This window comes from Rhincodon typus, chromosome 24 (genome assembly GCF_021869965.1).
Source record: "Rhincodon typus isolate 14 chromosome 24, sRhiTyp1.1, whole genome shotgun sequence".
Taxonomy (NCBI): domain Eukaryota; kingdom Metazoa; phylum Chordata; class Chondrichthyes; order Orectolobiformes; family Rhincodontidae; genus Rhincodon; species Rhincodon typus.
In genome coordinates, this window is record NC_063355.1 from 5,668,203 (window position 1) to 5,689,921 (window position 21,719).

The 21,719-nt window shown below is 38.7% G+C and overlaps 1 protein-coding gene across 1 annotated transcript in view; it reads left to right on the top strand.

Moving 5' to 3' along the window:
- The window catches only part of gcn1 (GCN1 activator of EIF2AK4), a 123,692-nt gene that overhangs the window by 33,916 nt on the left and 68,057 nt on the right, over window positions 1-21,719 (top strand). The window contains exons 13-21 of the mRNA XM_048611272.1: window positions 2,635-2,733; window positions 5,377-5,550; window positions 8,305-8,457; window positions 9,708-9,800; window positions 12,092-12,155; window positions 12,702-12,861; window positions 13,714-13,903; window positions 19,040-19,164; window positions 21,300-21,478. Coding sequence (XP_048467229.1) covers window positions 2,635-2,733; window positions 5,377-5,550; window positions 8,305-8,457; window positions 9,708-9,800; window positions 12,092-12,155; window positions 12,702-12,861; window positions 13,714-13,903; window positions 19,040-19,164; window positions 21,300-21,478 — 1,237 coding nt within the window. The remainder of the gene's footprint in view (window positions 1-2,634; window positions 2,734-5,376; window positions 5,551-8,304; window positions 8,458-9,707; window positions 9,801-12,091; window positions 12,156-12,701; window positions 12,862-13,713; window positions 13,904-19,039; window positions 19,165-21,299; window positions 21,479-21,719) is intronic.

The window sequence follows — 21,719 nt, forward strand, 5'->3', positions numbered from 1 at the left end:
GGAAAAAAACCTACTTGACCTCATCCTCCCCAGTCTACCTGCCACAAATGCATCTGTATCAGTAGTAGTTATTACTGCACAGTTCTTGTGAAGACTAGGTTCAGTCTTTGCACAGTGCTGCTCTCCATCATGTATGACATTACCACTGCTAAATGGGGTAGATTTCAATCAGATGCAGCAACTCAAGACTGGGCATCCATGAGATGCTGCAGACCATCATCAGTAGACTTGTACTCGATCACAATTTGTAACATCATGGCCAGGCATAACCTGCATTCTACCATTGCCATCAACTCAGGGGATCATCCCTGGTGTTCAGTGTGGAGGGCAGGCTAGGAGCGTCTAAAAATGAAGTATCAACTTGGTGAAGCTGCAACTCCAGACAGCTTGCATGCCAAACAGCATAAGCAGCAAATGATAGATGGGAATGAGCAATTCCACAACCAACAAATCAGATCAAAACAAAAAGAAATTGCAGGAAAAGCTGAGCGGGTCTAGCAGCATCTGTGGAGGGAAATCAGACGCAGCATTTTGGGTTGAGTGACCTTTTTTCAGGTTTGAAGCTCTGCAATGTTGGTGTATCCAGTCCTGGATGGAGGTGGACATTTTAAACAACTCACTGGAGGAAGAGGTTCTACTAATATCCCCATCTTCAATGCTGCGGGAACCCAGCACATCAGTGCAAAAGAAAAGGCTGAAGCATTTGCAACCATTTTCAGCCTGAAACGCTGAGTGAATCTCCGCTTCCTCCAGAGTTCCCCAGCATTATTGATATAGGTCTACCACTGCGTGAAATGACTGAAGGTATTGGCAACTGGAAGGGCCTTGGGCCTTGACAACACTCTGGCAATACTACTGAAGACTTGTGCTCCAGAATTTGTCACACCCCTAGCCAAGTTGTTCCAGTACAGCTACAGCTGTGGCATCTCCTCAGCAATGTGGATAATTGTCCACACAAAGCAGAGGAAATCTAACCAGGCCACCTACCACCCCACCAGTCTTCTCTCGATCATCAGTGAAGTAATGGAACTTGATGGCAACAGTGCTATGAAACGGCACTTGTTTAGCTATAATCCACTCACTGACAGTTTAGTTTTCACCAGGGCCACTTCGCTGCTGATCCCATTCCAGCTTTGGTCCAAAGAGGCAAAAGAGCTGAACTCCAGCGGTGTGATCAAGGCCAGATTTGACCAAGTATAACAACAAAGAGTCCTAGCAAAACTGGAGTCACTGAGAATTGGTGGGGAAGCTCTTCACTGGTTGGAGTCATACCTAGCACAAAGGAAGATGGTTGTGGTTGTTGGAAACCATTTACCTCGGCTCCAGAACATCTCTGTAGGAGTTTCTTAGGATGTCCTAGTCCCAACCCACTTCAGCTACTCCATCAATGACCTTCCCTTTGTCATAACGACAGAATGGGGATGTTTGCAGATGATTGCACAATTTTCAACACTATTCATGACCTTTCAAATACTGAAGCACTCCAGATTCAAAAGCAATAAGACCTGGGCAAAATTCACACTTGGGCTGTCAAGTGGCAGGTAACATTGGTGCACACAAATGCTGGGCATTGGCCATCTGCACCAAGAAACAATCTGATCATTGACCCTTGACATTCAATGGCATTACCATCGGTGAATTCACCCACAGTCAACATCCTGAATACTGCATTGACCAGAAACTGAACTGGTCTCGCCTTATAAATATTGGCTACAAGATCAGTTCAGAGCCTAGGAATCCTGCAGCGAGTAACTTACCTCTCGAATTTCAAAAGCCTATCCGTCATCTAAGGCATTAGTCAGGAATGTGATGAAATTCTCCTTATTTGCCTGGATGAGTGCAACTCCAACAATACTCAAGAAAATTGACAACATCTAGACCAAAGCAGCCTAGTTAATTGGCTTCACATAACAATTAATTCCCTCCGCTACTGATGCTCAGTGGCAGCAACCATCTGCAAGATGCACTGCAGAAATTTATCAAGGTTCCTTAGAAAGCACCTTCCCAACACCCAACTACTTCCATTTAGAATGTCAAGGACAGCAGATGCATTGGAACACTACCACATGTATGTTCCTTCCAGGCCACTTACCATTCTGACTTGTAAGTATATTGCTGTTCTTTCAGTGTTGCTGGATCAAAATCCTGCAACTCCCTCCCTAATGGCATTGTATGTGTCCCTACAGCACATGGACTGCAGTGATTCAAGAAAGCAGCTCACCAGCACCTTCTTGAGGGTGATTCAGGGTGGGCAATAAATGCTGTTTCAGCCAGCGAAACTCTCATCCCATGAATGTATATATTGAAAAAAACTGTTTGATGTAGAGAGTCTTTATAATGTACATGTTTCTGTCAGTTTACATCTCCCTGCCTTTGTGCATGGACAGTTCTACCCAGCTGGTCTTCCAGTATCTCCTGTTGCAACTCGTAGTTCCTTTTGAATCTGTAAACTTTTTTCAAAATGATATGCCCAGTAGTAGGGGCCTTAACACATGGGATGTTGAATATAAAGGCAGTAAATATTATGCTGTCAACACAAATGTTTTGTGTAAGAATGTATGTTGGGTATTATATTATTCCATGTAATGTCAGAATGTAGAGTTGTGTACATTAACAAGTTGTTCCTTTGCACAGGCATTGGAAGCTGCAGTCACCATACAGTCGGTGGTATTTCAAGTCAAACCCTGAGTGGTACAGTCGCTGAGCTATTCATCCCCTTCCTGCAACAAGAAGGTGAGTGACTTCAGTTTTCTAAATCTCAAATGCTGTTAAGTTCAGCAGAAGATTTTTTGCACCCTTTTTACTTGCATGAACAGTTTGGAATGAGAGAACGCCTCGGCTCACCCCTGTGATGTCCCAAAACTTGCATCTTGAGTCTAACTTAATTTCGAATGCATCCAGTGTTTTCCTCCATTATTATCTGTTGCATATTATTCCATACAGTTTATAACTTTTTCTTAGATCATAGAATCCCTACAGCGTGGAAACAGGCCCTTCGGCCCAACAAGTCCACACTGACTCTCTGCCAGACTCCCACCCAGACCCATCCCCCTATAACCCACCTAATCTACACATCCCTCAACACTATGGGCAATTTTCTATGGCCAATCCACCTAACCTGCACATTTTTGGACTGTGGGAGGAAACCGGAGCACCCGGAGGAAAACCATGTAGACACAAGGAGAATGTGCAAACTCCACACACTTAGTCCCTGAGGGTGGAATTGAACCCGGGTCCCTGGCGCTGTGAGGCAGCAGATCTAACCACTGAGCCACTGTGCCGCACTTTCTTGTGCAAAGATCTTCTCGAGGTGCTTAAGTTGAAAAATGAAGTTGCTGAATAGAAAAGAAATTATTCCTTCTGTTATGAGGACCACTGAACTAAAGGTCACCTTTATAATTAGAGCTAAGCCATTCAGAAAATACTCCACATCAGAACTGGACACTTAGGGGAGAAGAATTCACTTTCCCAAAGTAAGTTGAGGTCAGGGGTTGGTGGAGAAGAGATGTTTGGGAGAAACAACTGAAAATTTCAACACTGAGATTTGTTTGTTGGATTAGTTTATTGAGGAATATATAGATCAATCAAGGTCAAACTATAGGATGGAGAAGCTTGAGAGACGGAATAGCCACTACTTTTTGCATTCCTCCCCCAGTACTTTAAAACTATATTCTCTGGTGCTATGCATTTGACTACTAAACAATGTTCTGATTTTATCTTGGTGTCACTTCATTATTTGAAGTACTTCGGCATGGTAGTTATTCTTTTTAGATTTTGCAGCTTGTGGTTTCTTTAATTATTCCTAATGATTCCTCACCTTTTAATTTGGGGTGAATCATGTTGTTATTCTTTGGAAACTGTACAACCAACATGTGTCCTTTCTATGACTAGCATTGAGCTGAGTGCTTTGGATGCATTTTGATCAATGCATTGCAAAACCAATGTGTTGGCCAAGAGCTTTCTGCACAAAATCGCTGCAAATAATCATAATCCACACTCATTATCACATGCTCCATAAGAAAATGAAAGTATTCTTAGTAAATAGTCAGGTCTTGAGGCATGTGCTTATACTGTAGTCTGCCCTACTGTGAAGATAGGAATGGGGCCTGAAAGAAACCAGGGGTAAAAGGAGATAAAAGGGAGAGATAACAAAAGTGCCCAATGGTATTGGTAATGAACTTTTGAAAATGTTCTGTGACAATGCTGTCACTTTAAAAAGGTCATTTTGTCCTGGGTTTTTTTGAAGAGAGGTTGTTGTAAAGGCAGAGTTATCAGAGTGGCTAGTAGAGACAGCCTAAGTCAATACAGTAGTTTTTTTTAAGCAGTTGTAACAATAGAGGGGGAGTGGCCAATTCTCACAGATCAGGCTTTCTAGTTTTTTTTAAACTGTAGTTGTCAGAAGCTGTTTGGGTCCCAGAAGAGTTGGAGCTTCAGTAAAATGATTTCTATCTTTCTCTGATGTTGTTTCCTCCTGGATTGAATACTTTTTTACCAAGAGGTGTGTTTACGGGATATTACTGTATTGGAACAGTTAACTAGTAATAGGTACTACATCTATTATTCGGTTAAGTTTTTCGGTAGTTAAGTTATTCTAAATTCCTCCTTCTTTCGTTTGTATTTTGATAATGTTTAAATAAATTATTTTTCTTAATGTTGAGTGGTTTGACCAGTCACATCACATCCAGAATATGCACTTCATGTCTACCTTGCAAATAAAAAAAAAGTTAGTGTCTAGGCTACCTTCTTTAAAATATTTTGAGGGGTGGGGTCTGGTCTGGTCCCTAACAGTTACCGTTGACAAAGTTGTATTTCTCTACAAACCAAAAGAGTCAAAGAAATGATGAAGTATCAAAAAATATAATGTTTTTCAGTCATAATCATTATGTGATTAAATTTCTTGGTTTGTGTCTCTCTCTAGTGACCATTCTGCATAACACATACATTGCTGCTTTAGCTCCTTGTCATGTATCTTGGGGTTCTTCATTGGAGCAACGTAGACTTAAAGAAGATATATTTGAGATACTCCCTGTCTGCCTGCCATACTTTTCCACTGCCTTGATTTATAAAAAAGGAATTTTGTTTTTTAAAATGGAAAACTCCGCACTAACTCCAGTAGGTGACTGACTGCATGATAAGCAAGTAGGACAGGAGTATGATTTCAAACTGAAAAAAGATTTTCAGGTTGATGTCAGGAATCTCGCCTTGCATGTCTTAAAATCTAGAATGGGTATTTGCATAGGATAGTGAAGTTCAAAGCCTTGGAGTCATTTCAGGAATGTTGAATAGATTTTGCAGCCGTTGTAGATTTTCTAGGTGTATGTTTCTATCTAATGTATCTGAGTTTACATTTACAACGTGAATGATGTTCCCCTGCAGTTCATGAGGGCACATTGCTTCATGCCATCTCCATCCTTGCACTCTGGTGCTACAAGTTCACCACTGAGGTTCCCAAGAAACTGATAGAATGGTTCAAGAAGGCTTTCACTCTGAAAACCTCAACGTCTGCCATCAGGCACGCTTACCTGCAATGTATGCTAGTCTCATTCCGTGGTGAGTATAGTTGCATGAAAAAATCTTTTTATTTGCATCTGTTGGTGCCATTTCTCTCCTGATAATGTGACGGCTTGGAAGTTTTTTTTTCTGGATGCAGCAGTCGAGTCTAAAGTGATTTTTGTTTTGCTCAACAATTATTCTGTCTGTATTGGCTTTTTATAATCTTTCATAGGATGTTGGCACAGCAGGCAAGGCCAGCATTTGCTGCCATTCCCAAACTGCCGTTGAACTGAGTCGTTTGCTTGGCCATTTCAGAAAGTAGTTAAGAGTCAGCTACATTGTCCATCTGGAGTCGATGCAGGTTTCCTTCCCTAAATGACATTACAGAACTTGTTCGATATTTTTTACAACAAATGATAATATGCTACCGTCCATTCAGTTGCTCATGTCTATAGAAATTGTTCTGTATTTTCTCAGCAGCAAGCACCAAGGAGGACATGATAAACTTGTAAGAGCAAATTACTGCAGATGCTGGAATCTGTACTGAAAGCAATAAATGCTGGAAATCACAGTGGGTCAGACAGCATCCATGGAGAGAGAGCAAGCCGAAGTTCTGATGAAGAGTCATCTAGACTCAAAACATTAGCTTGCTCTCTCTCCATGGATGCTGTCTGACCCACTGTGATCTCCAGCATTTGTTGTTTTCAGTACATTATAAACTTGATGCTTTTGTCTCAACCAGAATCTGGCAGCACTTAACAAAACTCCTGAGCTTACATACACTCAACTAAGGTATGCTGCCAAGCATTAATATAGGGAGTCCTGTAGAATCTGGAAACAAGGCTGGAAAACCAAGCTCAGGTGAGAAGAGTGAGGCTATGATCTGATCCCCTTTTGGACAAGAATTATAGCTTCCTTAGTTCCATCTGTACTGTGGAGAGATGGTGACTAGTGGTAATGTCACTGAACTGGTAATCCAGAGGTTCAGGCTAATGGCTCAGGGGCATGGTTCAGATTCTACCATGCAGCTGTTAGAATTTAAATTTGAGTCGTAAAATCTCAAAAGCTAGTCTCAGTATTGATGACCACAAAACTATCCTCGATCATTGGACAAACCTATCTAACATCCTTCCCTACATGTGACTGCAGATCCACAGCAATGTGGTTGACACTTAACTGCCCTCTGAAATGACCCAACAAGCTACTAAGTTCGAGAACCTTTATGGATAAACAAAAATGCTGACCTTACCAATGATGCCCAAAAAATCTCAATTAATGTAGGCATAAATGGTGTAGGTTGCTGTGACACTACTTCCCAAATCTTTCAATCGCATGGATATGATACAGGTTTTAGCATGTTATTAAGATGGTATATAGAACCTATATAGGCTTTCCATTGACCATTTTTTTTAAACTACAGACCATAGTTGAAGCACAATCACGTAGTCATTAATGAGCAACTATCAATCTCATACCATAGAACTTTAATGAATTTTCTAACTGAGAATAACGTTTATTTTCTATTCCTCGTTGCCCTAATAGATGAATGCCTTATTATCTGAAGTTTGATTATATTTGTATAAAATCTTTCCTGACATTTTATCAACACACAATGAGGTACTTTTGAAGTATAACCAATGTTCTCGCCAATGCATGCAGTTTAAATTCTCACAGACAGCAAAGTGGAATTCCCAACTTGATTTTGTAATGTAGATTAAGGAATAATATTGATCATGACACCTGGAATAACTCTCCTGCTCTTCAAATAGTGCCATGTGGGCTTTGATATTCAGTTCAGAAAGAAATGGGACATCTGTTTAATATCTTATGTAAAAGATGACATCACCAACCATGCAGTGCTCCTAGTGCTACATTGATTTTAATGCTCAAAACCTGGAGTGGGACTTGAATCTGACAATCATTGAGAAACAGGCAAGAGTGCTACCAACTGAGCCATAACAGGCACACAACTTGAGTTTCTTGCTAAGTCACTGAGAGAGAAGTGTCAGTCACACTGACACAGGTGAGGTATACATATGTCAGACCAGGTGACAAGCCCAAAAGCGTTGAAGAATTTTCACTTTTTATTTCTGGATTTATAAACTGAACTTAAGTTCTTAAATTCACAGTGGTATTTCCATTTTCATTTTCTGTCATTATTTCAGGATTCTGGATCACTAACCAAATAAATAACCATTATGCCCTCTCAAAACTGAAAACGACGTCAGAATTGCCAAGTTCTTTACTTCTGTGAAAATGTCATAGAAGAAAGTATCATAATTGGATAGGCCTGTTGCTTCAAACTGGCATTGTTTAGCATATTATAAAAAAGTTTGTACTTAATCTTCAATGTAGCACTATTAATATAATTGATAATACAATAGTTATTCACCAACCTTTTTTGTTTACTTCTTCAATCTTACTGCAGTGAAATGTCAAATGTGTGCAATAATGCTACACTTAATATTTCTCTGGACTATGAAGTGATAATGATTATTTTGTTACATCAAAATCTTTGGAAAATGTTGATTTTGCCTATTGGTAAAAACATGGGAAGGAGGAATCAACAGCCTTTCAAAGACACCAAAGACTTCAACACCAGTTGAAGCCACAAAGGTGTACGTGGTTTAGTAATATTTTCTAATATAGTGCATTTGTTTCTGTATGCCTTCTTGGATGTTTTTTTTTTGAAGCATGTTTGTTATTTTCACTGATCTCCTGTACTGTCTGATATTTCTTTTTTTTAAAAAAAACAAAATCAGCAACTACATTCTCATTCACACTTGAGTGATAACTTTTCCACCCAATCAGGTGACACTTTACTTCAAGCGTTAGAACTATTGCCGCTGTTCCTGCAGACTGTCGAAAAAGTGCCCTCACAGAGTACCCAGATTCCCATCGTAACAGAAGGTGTTGCGGCTGCTGTTCTGATCTGCAGACTATCTTTGGTGGACACAACAGTTGGTAAGAAGATACCTAATCTTTGGCATCACAAGAACTGAACAAGGGATTCCAGTTCTTTTTCTGTACAGGTGGTTTATTTTGGGTGTAATTAATATTGAAGAAATAACTTACAAGTGTGTAGCAATTTCATAACCCCACGATCTTCCAAAATGATTTAGTCAGTAAGTATTTTTTAGTGTAGTCACCGTTTTAATTTAGAGATACACAACATTTTTCAGAAACAGAACCGATAGAAATCAGTTAGTGTGATGCTGGATAAACCATAAGTGTTGACCAGATCAACGGTAGAGTTCCCATTGCTTTTCTTTAAGTTGTGCCATGGATTTTATATGTATATCATCAAGAGAATACCTGTAGCCTCTCTCAATACTGCAATGATCTGTCAGCCTAAGATTTGAGTTCAAGTTCCTGGGTTGGTATTTGTCTACGCCACTATTTTTCTTACAAGAAAATTAGGGTCACGCAGTCAACACAGTCAAGACAAGCAGAGACACTGTTCATAGCATGGTTTGGTAAAAGCTGGAGGAGCTTAATGAGACCAGGGGCATCAGAATCCCACATTTTGTACATCTTGCAAACTTTTGTCAGCCTTTTGTTATCTGCACGTCTAGTTTGAGATGATTGATGAAAACAAAGGAGATGAAGGAAGACACATTTCTGCTCGTTGTCCAGAATCTATAGTTATATCCACAGATTTGTTCTTAATGAAGGGATTGCTTGTCATGCAATTTCCCTGAACTTGATGTCTTTTAACTGTGTTGACTGCCGCTATGCCTATTTAAGAAAAGCTGGGAGTGGAATCCATTGTTTTAACTACATATGTTTGGTCTTCTGTGCAGTAACTGTGTTCCTGTCACCACCTCAGGAGGTTTTTATTTTGTTCAGTAGCATGTCCACTTCAGTTTCTGTAACACATTTAAATACACTTAATGGTCACAGAACCACCAATCAGGCAAAGAGAGAAGGTTAACTAAGTGACTAGACAACAGCAATTTTATTGTAAATAAGAAAGTAGGGTATACAAGTGTAAAGGATTGGGCAAAAAGAGAAGGTTAACAATGAGACTACAGAAACCCAATTTTATTGTAAATTAGAAAGGGGACTTGATTCTCCCCTTTACCAACCCACTCCAATAGATGTTGGGTATCTTTAAATTAGCATTTTGTTACGAAAATGTAGCTAAGGACAATTGTAAAAGGACATACCTTTAAGCTGGAACTTATTTTAGTTTGTTTTAAATTCATTTCCAGAGTCCAAGTTGACAACTTTCTGGCCATTAGTTCTAGATGAGAAGAAACAATTTTTTGCCTCTGAAAAATTCCTCTCCCTTGCTTCTGAGGATGGTGAGTGCCTGAAATTTATGATGAGCAGTGTTAGTCACTTCCACTGCACTATTACTTCTAAAAAGTATTAAAATTTTGCTGCTTGTGCCAATTAAATGTGAGTTGTTGTTAGATCCACCATTGTAATATCTCCTCAGTATCCATTGTGATGCTACAATGGAACCAACATGTTCACTGTCCTTCTCTCTCTCTCTCTCTCTCTCTCTCTCTCTCTCTCTCTCTCTCTCTCTCTCTCTCTCTCTCTCCCCCTCTCTCTCTCTCTCTTTCTCTCTCTGAATGCAGCAAAATGACCCATTCCAAAACCACTCAGGCCAGTTAAAAAAAACAGCCGCAGAAGCTATAATTTAATATAATCAGAGTGGTTTTGCAACAAGATAGTATATTTCTCAGTTAAGAAGGAGCCATATTCATTTTTCTGTTTACCCATCGGTCCAAACACATGAAAATAGCAATAACAATTTGCATCTGTAGTGTTGAAAATCAAATGAGTTAACTGATGGAGTGTCACCATACAGGGGTACTGTTTATTGCTGGGAGATTGCCTGTCTAACCTGAATGAAATAGTTTGCACACCATTTTATAAGCTTGTATAGTTGGCGTACAGTCAAATTGTTTTATTCATGGGTAGGTTGGAGATTAATGGAGTGTTGAAGTTCTTGTAACTGGCTGTCATTAGGTAAGAATTGGAAGGTGTTGTTGAGCTTCTGCGAGAATAGAAGCTGATAAATATTAAGTGTGTGTATTCAGACTGACACTGGATATCAGTGTTGTCCCAATGGTCTAATGTAAAATAATTGAAATCTATTATAATAGGTATGCTCAGGAAGTATCACTTCCATAAAGTAATTCAGTTAAACAGAAATAGTGAGGAGTTAGAAGAAAGATTCTTACCTGGTTTGTTGCCTTTAAGAATGTCACATCAAGTAGACAACAAGACACCCTTTGACCTTTAGACTTCCAAAGCTTATTTCCATACGATATTTCTGATCAAGTAAAAAGCTACAGTACATTTAGGGTAGACAGTGGATGTGAGACAAGGAAATAAATCACTAAAGCCTGAAAGTAGTGGTAAGAAAAATAATGATGAAACTAAAGGCAGATAACATGTGCAGGTTCTCAATTGGTAACACATACAGGGTGTTTAACATAGTACCATCCACATTTTGCCCATATCGTTTCTCCTGAACTCCTGCAGCTTTAATCTAGAGACACCACATTGATTTGCAGGAAATTCATTATATGAGCATTCCTTTGCTGAAAAATTTAAATCTGTTTTCAACCCCTTGCAGCTCCAATCTTCCTTTGAGACCCTTTCTTGCATCCCCTTTCGATCCCCTGTTTTGACTGCCGCAGACAACATGATTTGGTAAACCTTTCTTCAATGGTGTAAGTTATGTGGCAAATTTATGTACAACAAAATACCCTCTGAAATTAGGGTCCAAGCGTATAAATGAAACATACAAATGTATAAATTAGGAGCAGGCCATTCAGCCCCTCATGCCTTGTCTGCCATTCAAAACCATCATGGATGATCTGATTGTAACTTCAAAACCAAATTCCTGTCTACCCCTGATAATCTTTTGAACCCTTGCTTAATAAGAATCCTATCTATTTTTGCTTTTAAAATGTTCCAGGGTGCTACTACTGCTACCTTTTTTTAGCCTAATTTGTGATTTTTAAGCAGTGACCCTCTAGTTCTAATTTCTCCCATAAGAGGAATCATCTTCTCTGCATCTGCCCTGTGAAGACCTGCAGGATCTTGTATATTTCAGTAAAGTTGCATCTTATTCTTCTGAACTCCACTAGATGCGGGCCAAGCCTGTCTAACCTTTTCTCATAATCCAACCCACCCGTTCCAAGTATGTATCTAATAAACCTCCTCTGAACTGCTTCCAATGCATATATATCCTTCCTTAAAAGTTACCACTACTGTTACAGTATTCTAGATCCTGTCTCTCTAATACCCTGGGTAAATGAATCGTAACCTCCTTACTTGTGTATTCAATTCCCATTGTAGTTCTTTGCTTTCCCAATTACTTACTGTGCCTGCATTCTAACCTTGTGTGCTTTATGCATGAGGACACAAAATATTTGTAAGCAGGTCTGGCAGCATCTGTGGAGGAGAAAACAGAGTTAACGTTTCGGGTCCGGTGACCCTTCCTCAGAAGGGTCCTTTTGTTCCTGATTTACAGCATCTGCAGTTCTTTTGATTTTTACCAAGTATTTGTAGCTGTGTTGTTGATTATATATTATTTCTGTCTTTGTATTAATTGTTTTTCCTTGCTCCACAGCTCTTTGCACAGTGTTGCAACTCACTGAGAGACTGCTTTTAGACCTTCCAGAAGTCAAGGGCCAGTATGTAATAATTTTGCTTTCACATATTGCATTCTTCTGTGTCCACCAATGTGAGCTATCTGCATATTTTTAGCTAAACAATAAGTTAATGAGTGTTCCTACACAGAAATTCAGAACTTCTAAACTTTCAAAGAACTGTGAAATACTTCCAACCAAAGCAGGTGCAGTGTGTAGACATATATGATCTTGTGTAGTTACAGGTTACATTCTATACAAACATGATGGTAAATGAAGAGGTCTTTTCCTCTCCAGTAGATTCTGAAGCTACATCAAACGTCTCAAGTCCCCGCAGTGATCAATTGGCAACTCCAACAGATGCATTTTCAAACTTCACTGTAGTGAATTGTTTTCCAACTCTGTTTTAATTTCATGAAATGCTCCTTAAGATATAATTTTGTGATTAGCATGGGCTTTAAGTCCCAACCCATAAATTTATGTTGTAACCTGATCTTTGTGCTGTAGTTGTTTCTAAGATCATTTTGAGTGTGTTAGCGTGCTAGGTGATGCATCCTTCACTGCAAATTGTGTGATCTTTGCTATTTGCAGGATGTACCACAAAGCCCTCGTTGTTGTGTTGCTGAGTAAAACGTGGCGAGTTCGGAAACAAGCTCAGCAGACGGTCAGGAAGTTACTCTCATCTCTCGGTGGTGTTAAGCTAGCATATGGGCTACTGGAGGAGCTCCAAATCATTCTGAACACCCACAAGGTCTGTAGTTTCTTTTAGTGAAGAAGCAGTTCATGTAGATCATCTGGTGGGGTGCTCTTATTTTGACAATTTTGAAATATTAATTGAACATCTAAAGGACATACTAATTATGAACTTTATGCTAGTATAATCAAGCTAACTGCAGTGATCACTTGAGGTATTTTGAATGTTTGATTTGTGACCATCCATGATACTAGATAAAATACATCACTGGGCTCCCCATTCTTTCTATATTTGGTAAGATCATGTGTGTGTAACTTCCTGTCATTTCTTACTCCACTCACAAAAATAAGGTTTGGAGGACCAACTAATAAGTCCACTGAGTGAATGCCTTTGATTGTAGAGCCTCATTGTATCACCCAAGACAAACTCAAAAGATGCATGCTAGAGAATTTACTGCTCCTCCCATGCCTCCCCCCTCCGAAAAAAAACACAATGTGAAGTGGTGATTCCTTGAGGCATATACATGTCATAGTTTTGATGACCCTGGTGTCTTACGCAACTGAGGTATGAAACTCTCATAAATAACCTTCCATTTTGTGGGGTTTTTTTAATTACTGTACATTGAGTGTTTATTATATTGCAAACTGATGATGTCTAGATTTGGGTCTTTAGATGACAATTCTTTGATAGGAAAGAACATTTTCTTTGATCCACTCTTTCTTAACTGAAAGCCCTGTGAAGAGTCCTGTAAAGTTCTTCATAAATGAGTAGTTGTTACAAACCTACATTATGTATACGTTCAGTTTGACATGAGTCTGTAGTGAATTGCATGGATACTCTCATGTTGCCGGTAAAGCTCGAATTTTACTGCATTACAACACAAATCAAAAAAAAATGTCTTTCCATTAGGTCCTCCCTCAGGAAGGGTTGGTGACTGAATCAGGTGAACCCTCAGAAGCCGGCAGGTCCTATATTCCACCCCGAGTGCTGCTAGAGGCATTATGTGTGATAACAAGTATCCCAGGATTGGAGAATGATGTCAACGAGGCTGAGAAATTGGCCAGAAAAATTGTGTTTGTGGCACATCACCCTTCTATAGGTAAAAGAAAGTTTAAATTCCACTTATTCTAAAGCATGTCACTAGCTTTATTGCTTGAAACTTCATTGGGCTTTTTAAGTGAAATATGAGCAGTCAACACCATCTTTGCAAATCTAGAAAAGTACAGCATAATAAATTACTATCTTAACTGACTATGACATATATTTTGAGCATTAAAATATGTCTTAATTTGATTAGTAACTAGCTGGTATATATTGAATTATTGCACTTTTTTCTGTGTTCCTCTTTGGACCAAGAAATTTGTGCCAGCAGTTGTTTTGAGAGCCATCTGGTCTAATCCCTATCTTCTGATATTGCTGCTGTTTGTAGAAGTGAGTTCTGTGTTTCAGCCATGCTCTGTTCAAAGAATTTATTTCTACTGTTTCCCTATAGTTGTTTTAGCAATTCTAAATTTTTTGCATCCTTTGTCTGTCTTGCAGCAGAAGCAATTTATTATTCTTTAATTTTCACTGAGTTTTTATGCCATAGTGAAAAAGGGCTACTATTTGAAGTGTCTTTTCCCAATAGCAACCTGACAGTAATAGTTTAAGACTCATTGTGTACAATAGAAAGACCTGTCATTTGATAGCTGAAATTACAGAAACACTTCTATTGCATCCCAACCACATTAATTGCTGTTTTTTGTACAGTTTACTTGTATCTCACTGATGGATCTATTCAATTATAATCATTTTGTCTTCATACCTATGTTCTTAGCAGGCTAACTGAGGGGCAATTTTAAATGTATAAAAATTTACACATTCTCACTTCTGTGCCCAAGTTGTTTGGTTTGGCAATTCATCTGTGTTTACTGTTCCATGGATTTCCAATTTGTTCAAGGATCAAATTTCATAGTCCCACCAGTCAGAAGTTGATATTGGAGATATCTGTCATAGATGATGCATTCCACCATATGTCAAAACTCATTAACCAGCTGGTGAAAGATAGAATACTGGAATCTAGACTTCATTCACCTGTAAGATTCTGTTTAAAGCCGCAAACATTTTATACTGTGGCTATTCGACAAGAGAACCCCTTCTTCATCCTGTTCCATTTTTGTATGATATTTTAATTATTTTTAATCAACCTGTTCCAACATGTTATGACAGACTTCCAGGGCAGGTTGGACTCTGACCCAGACACTACGACTGCACCACAAGACCCCCAAGTGTAATATATTTCTGTGTGAGCAATGCCCATCTGAATATAATTAACCTCTCAATTGATAGCAATCAGTGTCATATTGCTCCCAGAGATAAATTTTATGCACAAAAACAAATCATAAATTGCTGGAAAAAACTAGCAGATCTGGTGGCATCTGTGGAGAGAAATCAGAGTTAATGTTTCGAGCCCAGTGACCCTCCTTCAGAACACAAACACAGAACAAATTTGGCAAAACTCACTTCCACAGCCATGTCGCATTCCTCAATGACTGCCTCTGGCTCAGACTCACCCTATGTGGATTCTCACTGAGGTTTCATCCTTCATGTTTTGAATCCACCCAGGATCACAGGTATCTCCGTGACGTACAATGCTCTTCAAACAGCTGTTCTCGCCGCATCCTGAGAAAAAAAGAGCTCTTCTTTCTCTCCACAGATGCTGCCAGATTTGAGTTTTTACAGCAATTTCTGAATTTGTTGCTGATTTCCAGCATCTGCAGTTTTGTTTTATTTTAATGGTGTGAAATATGCCCCATCACTATGCATGAGAAACAAAATCATACTTAACCTGGAAGAATATGTTAAAGTCATTTGAGAATTTGACCTATCCCAGTGTTCCTTTTAGCATTTTTAGTGGTGGAGCAACAATGTGGGAAGCAGAACTTGATTTTGTTTCCACATGCACAACAGGTGTAGGGAACAGGTAAGCGTTTAGTCTAAGCATTTACTTTATTTTAAGCAAAGGCTACACAGATTATAAACTTGGTAACACCACATGTTGTGTAATCTCAGGCCAAGGTTTTATTTTAGTCAAGCATAGACCCACATCCCTTGGAATATTAGAACATTCTCCAGGGTCAGGAATATAGCATGTGGATATGCTGGAACGCAGTAGCTGGTCACTCTAGAACTTGTCATATTTTCCGACAAAATAAGTATTCTCAGCAATTGGCAGAGTCTGGGAAACAAATTGTATTCTTTGATATCATTTAATAGCCCCAATTTTGCAATCAAAATCAAAATCAAAGTGATGGCATTGAGCACAGATTTCCATGAATGCTTCCCACAAAAGTCGAATGATGTTTGGGAAAGGGGAAATTCACGCCACAATGTTAGATTGAATCTGGGTTCAAGTTAAGAGAATCTCTCCGCCCCAGCAGCAATAATGTCATCTTGCAGGATAAGTGTCGAGTCACATTGAAAAACTCTCAGACAGCAAACCAGGAAGTAAATGCACTGACTCTCCTTCACTTAATGAAATGTTGCAGAGGGTAAAATAAGGGTCTTGGGTTAAAATGGAAATGTAAAACTTTAAAAAATGTTGAATTGTTTTTGTCATAGTGGAAAAATTTGATATTCCACAAATATAAAATTAGCTTTTTGGGACCAGAGATATTTTTGTGATAATTGTGAATGTAGTACACTATTGAAAATTCAGTTATGCCTCATTCAATAAGGTATAGTCTTTTCAAGAGTATCTACAGTGTGACTACTAGGGAAAATTGAAAGTTCTCATCTGTTCAGTGATTTCTAATTAATTGTAGTCAATAACACAGTCTCTGTTGAAGGTTAGAATTATTAATAGTTGTTATGACCAAAAGATAGCAAACCAAATCAAATCAGCCTTACTCTTAATTTCACTGTGCTACCAAAATATTAAAATGTTCAGTGACCCTCAAAATTTGCCCAATTGTTCCTAGCCAGCCTCTATGAATAACAGATCTTTGACACTATGTGTATAACTTAAACAGAAATTAACAGTTTATTATCAAAACTGCAATTTTAGCCGGACAAAGCTAAACCACAAGCTAATTTAATTAATATCTTTCATTTAAACCCAAATTTCTTTAATCATAAGCCCACTTTCATGCAAGCAGACAGACAGATTTACACAGTTGAGGGATAAATGAAAAAGAATTGTAATTTGCCAAATCAGTTAAACAGTTCCAAAAAACAGATGCCAATGCAATCCTTGGATATTGTGTTATTCACAGGCACCTAACTATATATCTAATTTTGAAGCGACAGATGAATGCTAACAGTTCAGTAGGCTTCCAAACAAGTATACTTATTTATTACAGACTGGGATTCTTTTCTCAGAACATTCAACAATTCTTTAACAGGACATAAAACTGGAGAGAATAAAACACAATGGCTAGTCATGCAGCTTCCAAAAATCACTCTGGTTTTGGCATGTACAATCAGAACCAGTTTACTCCCTCTTTTTCTTTCTTTAGTCAATGTTCTCTGTTAATGACTGCTTAGTGTTGTTCCTCCCTCGACTGGTCAACTAAACATCCAACCAGCCGCAACCCTGGGCATGGCAGTGTACGGTGTGGACTTGTCCACGGTGTTCCTCAGATTAATTATTAAGTTACATTATCTTCCAGACCAGACCAATGCCAAGCATTTGCATTTGATTTCTTTTTCTAAAGCATACAGTTGGCCAAAGTAACCCAAACCTCAACTCATGGCTCCACCAAAAAATGAGAAAAATAAAAGAAAAAAAGCAAGAGTCACTACACACACTTCCTGGATTTTCATGTTTAGTTACTTGTGGTTTCAAAGTTTCAGTCAGTTTCAGAGAAATAATGACCGTGAACGCTAACAATTTTGCTAGATGTCACAACTGTGAAATCTGGGCCAATATAAGTAGAAGACCAAACAAGTCACTGAAGTAAGCTAAGTCATAATAAAATATTTGTACATGAATCCTAGATTGACTTGCTGCTGCAGGCCTAAAACCATTAGTTACAACAGTATGGGCTAATAAATCCACTAATATAGTCATCCTACCTTCTAATTACATCCAATTTCTTGCCATGTGACCATGCCTTCAGCAGCCAAGGCCCTAAATTCTGGGATTCTTTCCCTAAACCTCGCTCTCTTTCTGTCTGTCTTCCTTTTAAGACACGCTCTTTACTCCTACCTTTTTGAGCAAACTTTTACTAACCTTCTCTAATACGTCCTTCAGTACCTCCCTGAAATATTGTTTTATTTTGCATCTGTGATGCTCCTTGGAGTGTTTTGTTACCTTGAGGGTACTATATATAAATACAAGTTGTTAATTGCTGTGGCCGTGATAGCCAGCTGCTTGAACTCTATGCACAATGCAGAGTGCCTGCATCACAACCCTACTGTGCAACCTAGTAAAACTCAAGAAACGCATGACCAAATGCTGACAACTTGACCCACAATATCTATTATCATTCATCAAAATTGGCTGTGTCCTCATCCCATTCTATATAAAGCCTTGTTCTGAAAGAACACCTTGGTTTCCTTTTTCTTGTCTTTCCCTTCCTGTACTCCCTAGTACATTCTCATCACAATCAGTTGATTCAGTTACTTAATGTTAATCTAATTTTTTGAGGCTTTTTTGGATTTCGAGCTTCACAAACTAGCTCAGAGTTCTAGTCTTAAAGCCACTTTGTTTCTATGTTTCTCAATTAGCTGAAGCTAGCAATACTGCTGTCGATTTTCTGCTCCCTCTGAGAATTGATTTTTGGGTCTCATCCATAAATATTAGTAACCTTTTAAGTTAGATTCTGCATTGGCTGTTCTGATACCAATTTAGTGATTTAAAATCACTAAATTGTAATCTCCTCTGTTTATAATGTTCACTAATGCTCAGAGGCATAATGGTGTGTTTGTATTATTAAGCAGAGTTGTCAAATTGCCAGCTCTCCTTTTGGACCTATTCTTGGCTCACTTTATACAATGATGGTTCCTTCTTGGAATTTCCTTGAGCTTATTCATAACAAAAGATGCCCTTGCTTGTTGGCTGTACAGCTGTGTACTTGAGTAATGAGAACAACTAGGTTACATTACCGTAACGTGTGGACATAAACACAACTGGTCTTATTCTGCAGTATATAGGATCATACTCCATGTGAAGGTGAAATGAATTGGACTTTATAATTCACATCTTCAGACAGGTTCTCTTGCCTGTCTCCGATGACACTACTTTGTTTTGCAGAGGCTGCTCAAACAGGACTGTGGTCAGCCCTTCTCCTGAGACTGAAGTTGGACCCTGCTGAGTTCATTAAAAAGTATCTGACTGATATCCTGCCCAGCGTCACCGCCCAGTCCATCAGAAATCAGGCAAGTGAACGTGACTGTTGTGGTCTGAATCTCTTGTAATGAATGCATTCAGATAGGATCAGCTGTAACACTTAAGTGTGTAGACCGTCAGTTGATTCAAAATTGTTTGGCTGTCGAGACTTCTTGTGGCAAATTGTGTGGATTTACACAAGCCTTTTCTTGTTTCATCGTACGAGGAGGTTTACGAGTTATAAGTGATGCTTTAAATAACTTGTGAAATTCTGATCTAATTTTTCACCATTTTCTCTTCCTTACTTCTCCGACCACTTAGAGTAATTGAGTGAAAGTCCAGAATTTCAGTCTGTTATTTCAACTTTTTCATACAATTGAATGCTGTTTCATAAAACTGACTAAGATTGGAATACCTATGTATTTTATGTGCTGACAAATTCTCTCCATTTATTATCCCTAACCCCTGAGTGACATAAGTAATAGGTTACAGGCAATACTTTTGTCCATGTCCCACCCAGCCTTTGTTCAAACCTTATTTCATCTTTAATTTTTCCCAGGTATGATGAAAGCTGACAAACCTAAACTGTTAACTCTGTTTCTTTCTCCACAGATGTTCCCCAACCTGCTGGGTATTTTTCAGCTTTCTTTCTTTGTTTCAGATTTCCACTGTGCACTGTATTATGCTTTTCAAAATATACTTTGTTTTCATTGAATGGGGGTATTCTGGCAAGGATAACCTTTGTTGCTAATCCCTACCTGACCTATAAGTTGGCAGGAGAAGTATCATTTGCATTTGCATTTATTATTCATGTCCTCAAGGCATCCCAGCCAATTTTTTAATGTGCAGTCACTTGTGGTGGTGCAGACTTGGCCTGGCCAGTTTTACACTCGCAAGTTCCCTCCAACTGAATATCAATGAAATGACTAGCTAACCTGTTATAACTTGTTAAATTTGATTGTGTGTTGGGGGTGTTGCTGGTGAGATGAACATTTATTGCCCCTTCCTAATTGCCCTGGAGAAGTTGGTGAGTTGCTGCCTTGAACTGCTGCAGTCTTTGGGGCAAAGGGAGACTCCAGTGCATTTTAGGGAGCTGATGTGATTGATTTGGCAACAGTGAAAGAACAGCGATATAGTTCCAAGTCAGGATGGTGAGAGGCTTGAAGGGGTACTTGCAATGTTCCCATGCCTTAGTTGCCCTTATCCTTGTTTGTGGTAGAGGTTGACATTTTGAACGTATTGTCAAAGGAGTCTTGGTGAGTTACTGCAGCACATCTTGTAGATGAATGTTGAACAAGGATAGTTGCGAATAATGCAGGAAGATTTCTTAATCACATATGCAAGTAGATGGGGTCACAATTCCACTTTTCTTTTTGAAGGAAGGAATTAAGAACTTCAAAGTTACACTGCAACATTTCTGTTTCCCATTGTGATACCTCCCCTCGGGATCTAAATCCAGGTTTTATACTACTTGTGGTTTTCTCTTGCTTACCTGCAAATGGGAACAATATTAATTCCTAACCTTGAGTTGGATCATCTATATACCATGCCCCTTATCCTGCTTTCTAACCTCTATCACAGAACAGAAAGACTGACAAAACAATCAATGCCTTATATACAATAGTTTGCAAGAAGTGTTCATGTAAATTAAACTTATAAACAGAAAGTTATTCCCAGCAAAGGATTGTCACCATCCTAACACTGCTGCTTGCCCTTTTTCTTAGATTATTTAAAAAGAAATTAATTAATATAATAATTTGCTAAAATGGTGCAATTTCTATATGAAAGTTACTACAGTATTTGACATTATCGCAAAAATTTGCATTTGCTTGCATTTTAATGTAGCAAAGTACACAGTATAAATTGTAGTATAAGTAAATAAGGTTGACACTGAGCCAAAGGAGACATTTGGGTAAGGTGGCAAACTGCTTAATCATAGAGGTGGGTTTTAAGCAAAGTCTTAAGGTGTGAGATGTGGAGAGATAGAGGTTTAGTGGAGAAATTGGAACTTGGAGCCCAGAAAGGCCACAAATGCTGTGGGACAAAGGAAGTGGGCGTTTTAGGAACATGGTTAGTAAATTAAAATCCTTATCAAGCATAAATTCCAGTTTTAAAAAAAAAAAAAAATTTTTTTTTTGGTGGCAGCAAACACGGGTTGGATTTGACTGTTGTACTTGTTTCATAGGCCATTATAAACGCTGTGGGTTCCCTGTCTGTCCTTGCTTCATCAGTTGTATTGCCACATGTGAGTAGCCTGATTACGAGCATGTTTGAAAACTCTGATTTCCGTCAAGTGACTAATGAGGAATACGAGATCATGCTGGTTCCTGACGGAGAGCTGTACGACAAGTCCCTCATCCAAATGTAAGTAATTATGGATAGGTCATTATTCCACATACTTGCTCAATCAGATGTTTGTAGAAGTAGACAGGGGAGTAATATATTGAATGGACCTTTAGAAATCTGTATCTGTGCTTGGCAACCATTTCAAAAAGGTTTTCTGTCATTTTCTTTCTTTGCCCTATGTAAAGTGAAGTTTAATAATGAAGTCTGCACTTGGGCTTTCGTCACAGTTTGTTTTACAAATTGCTGGTGCAGCCATTAT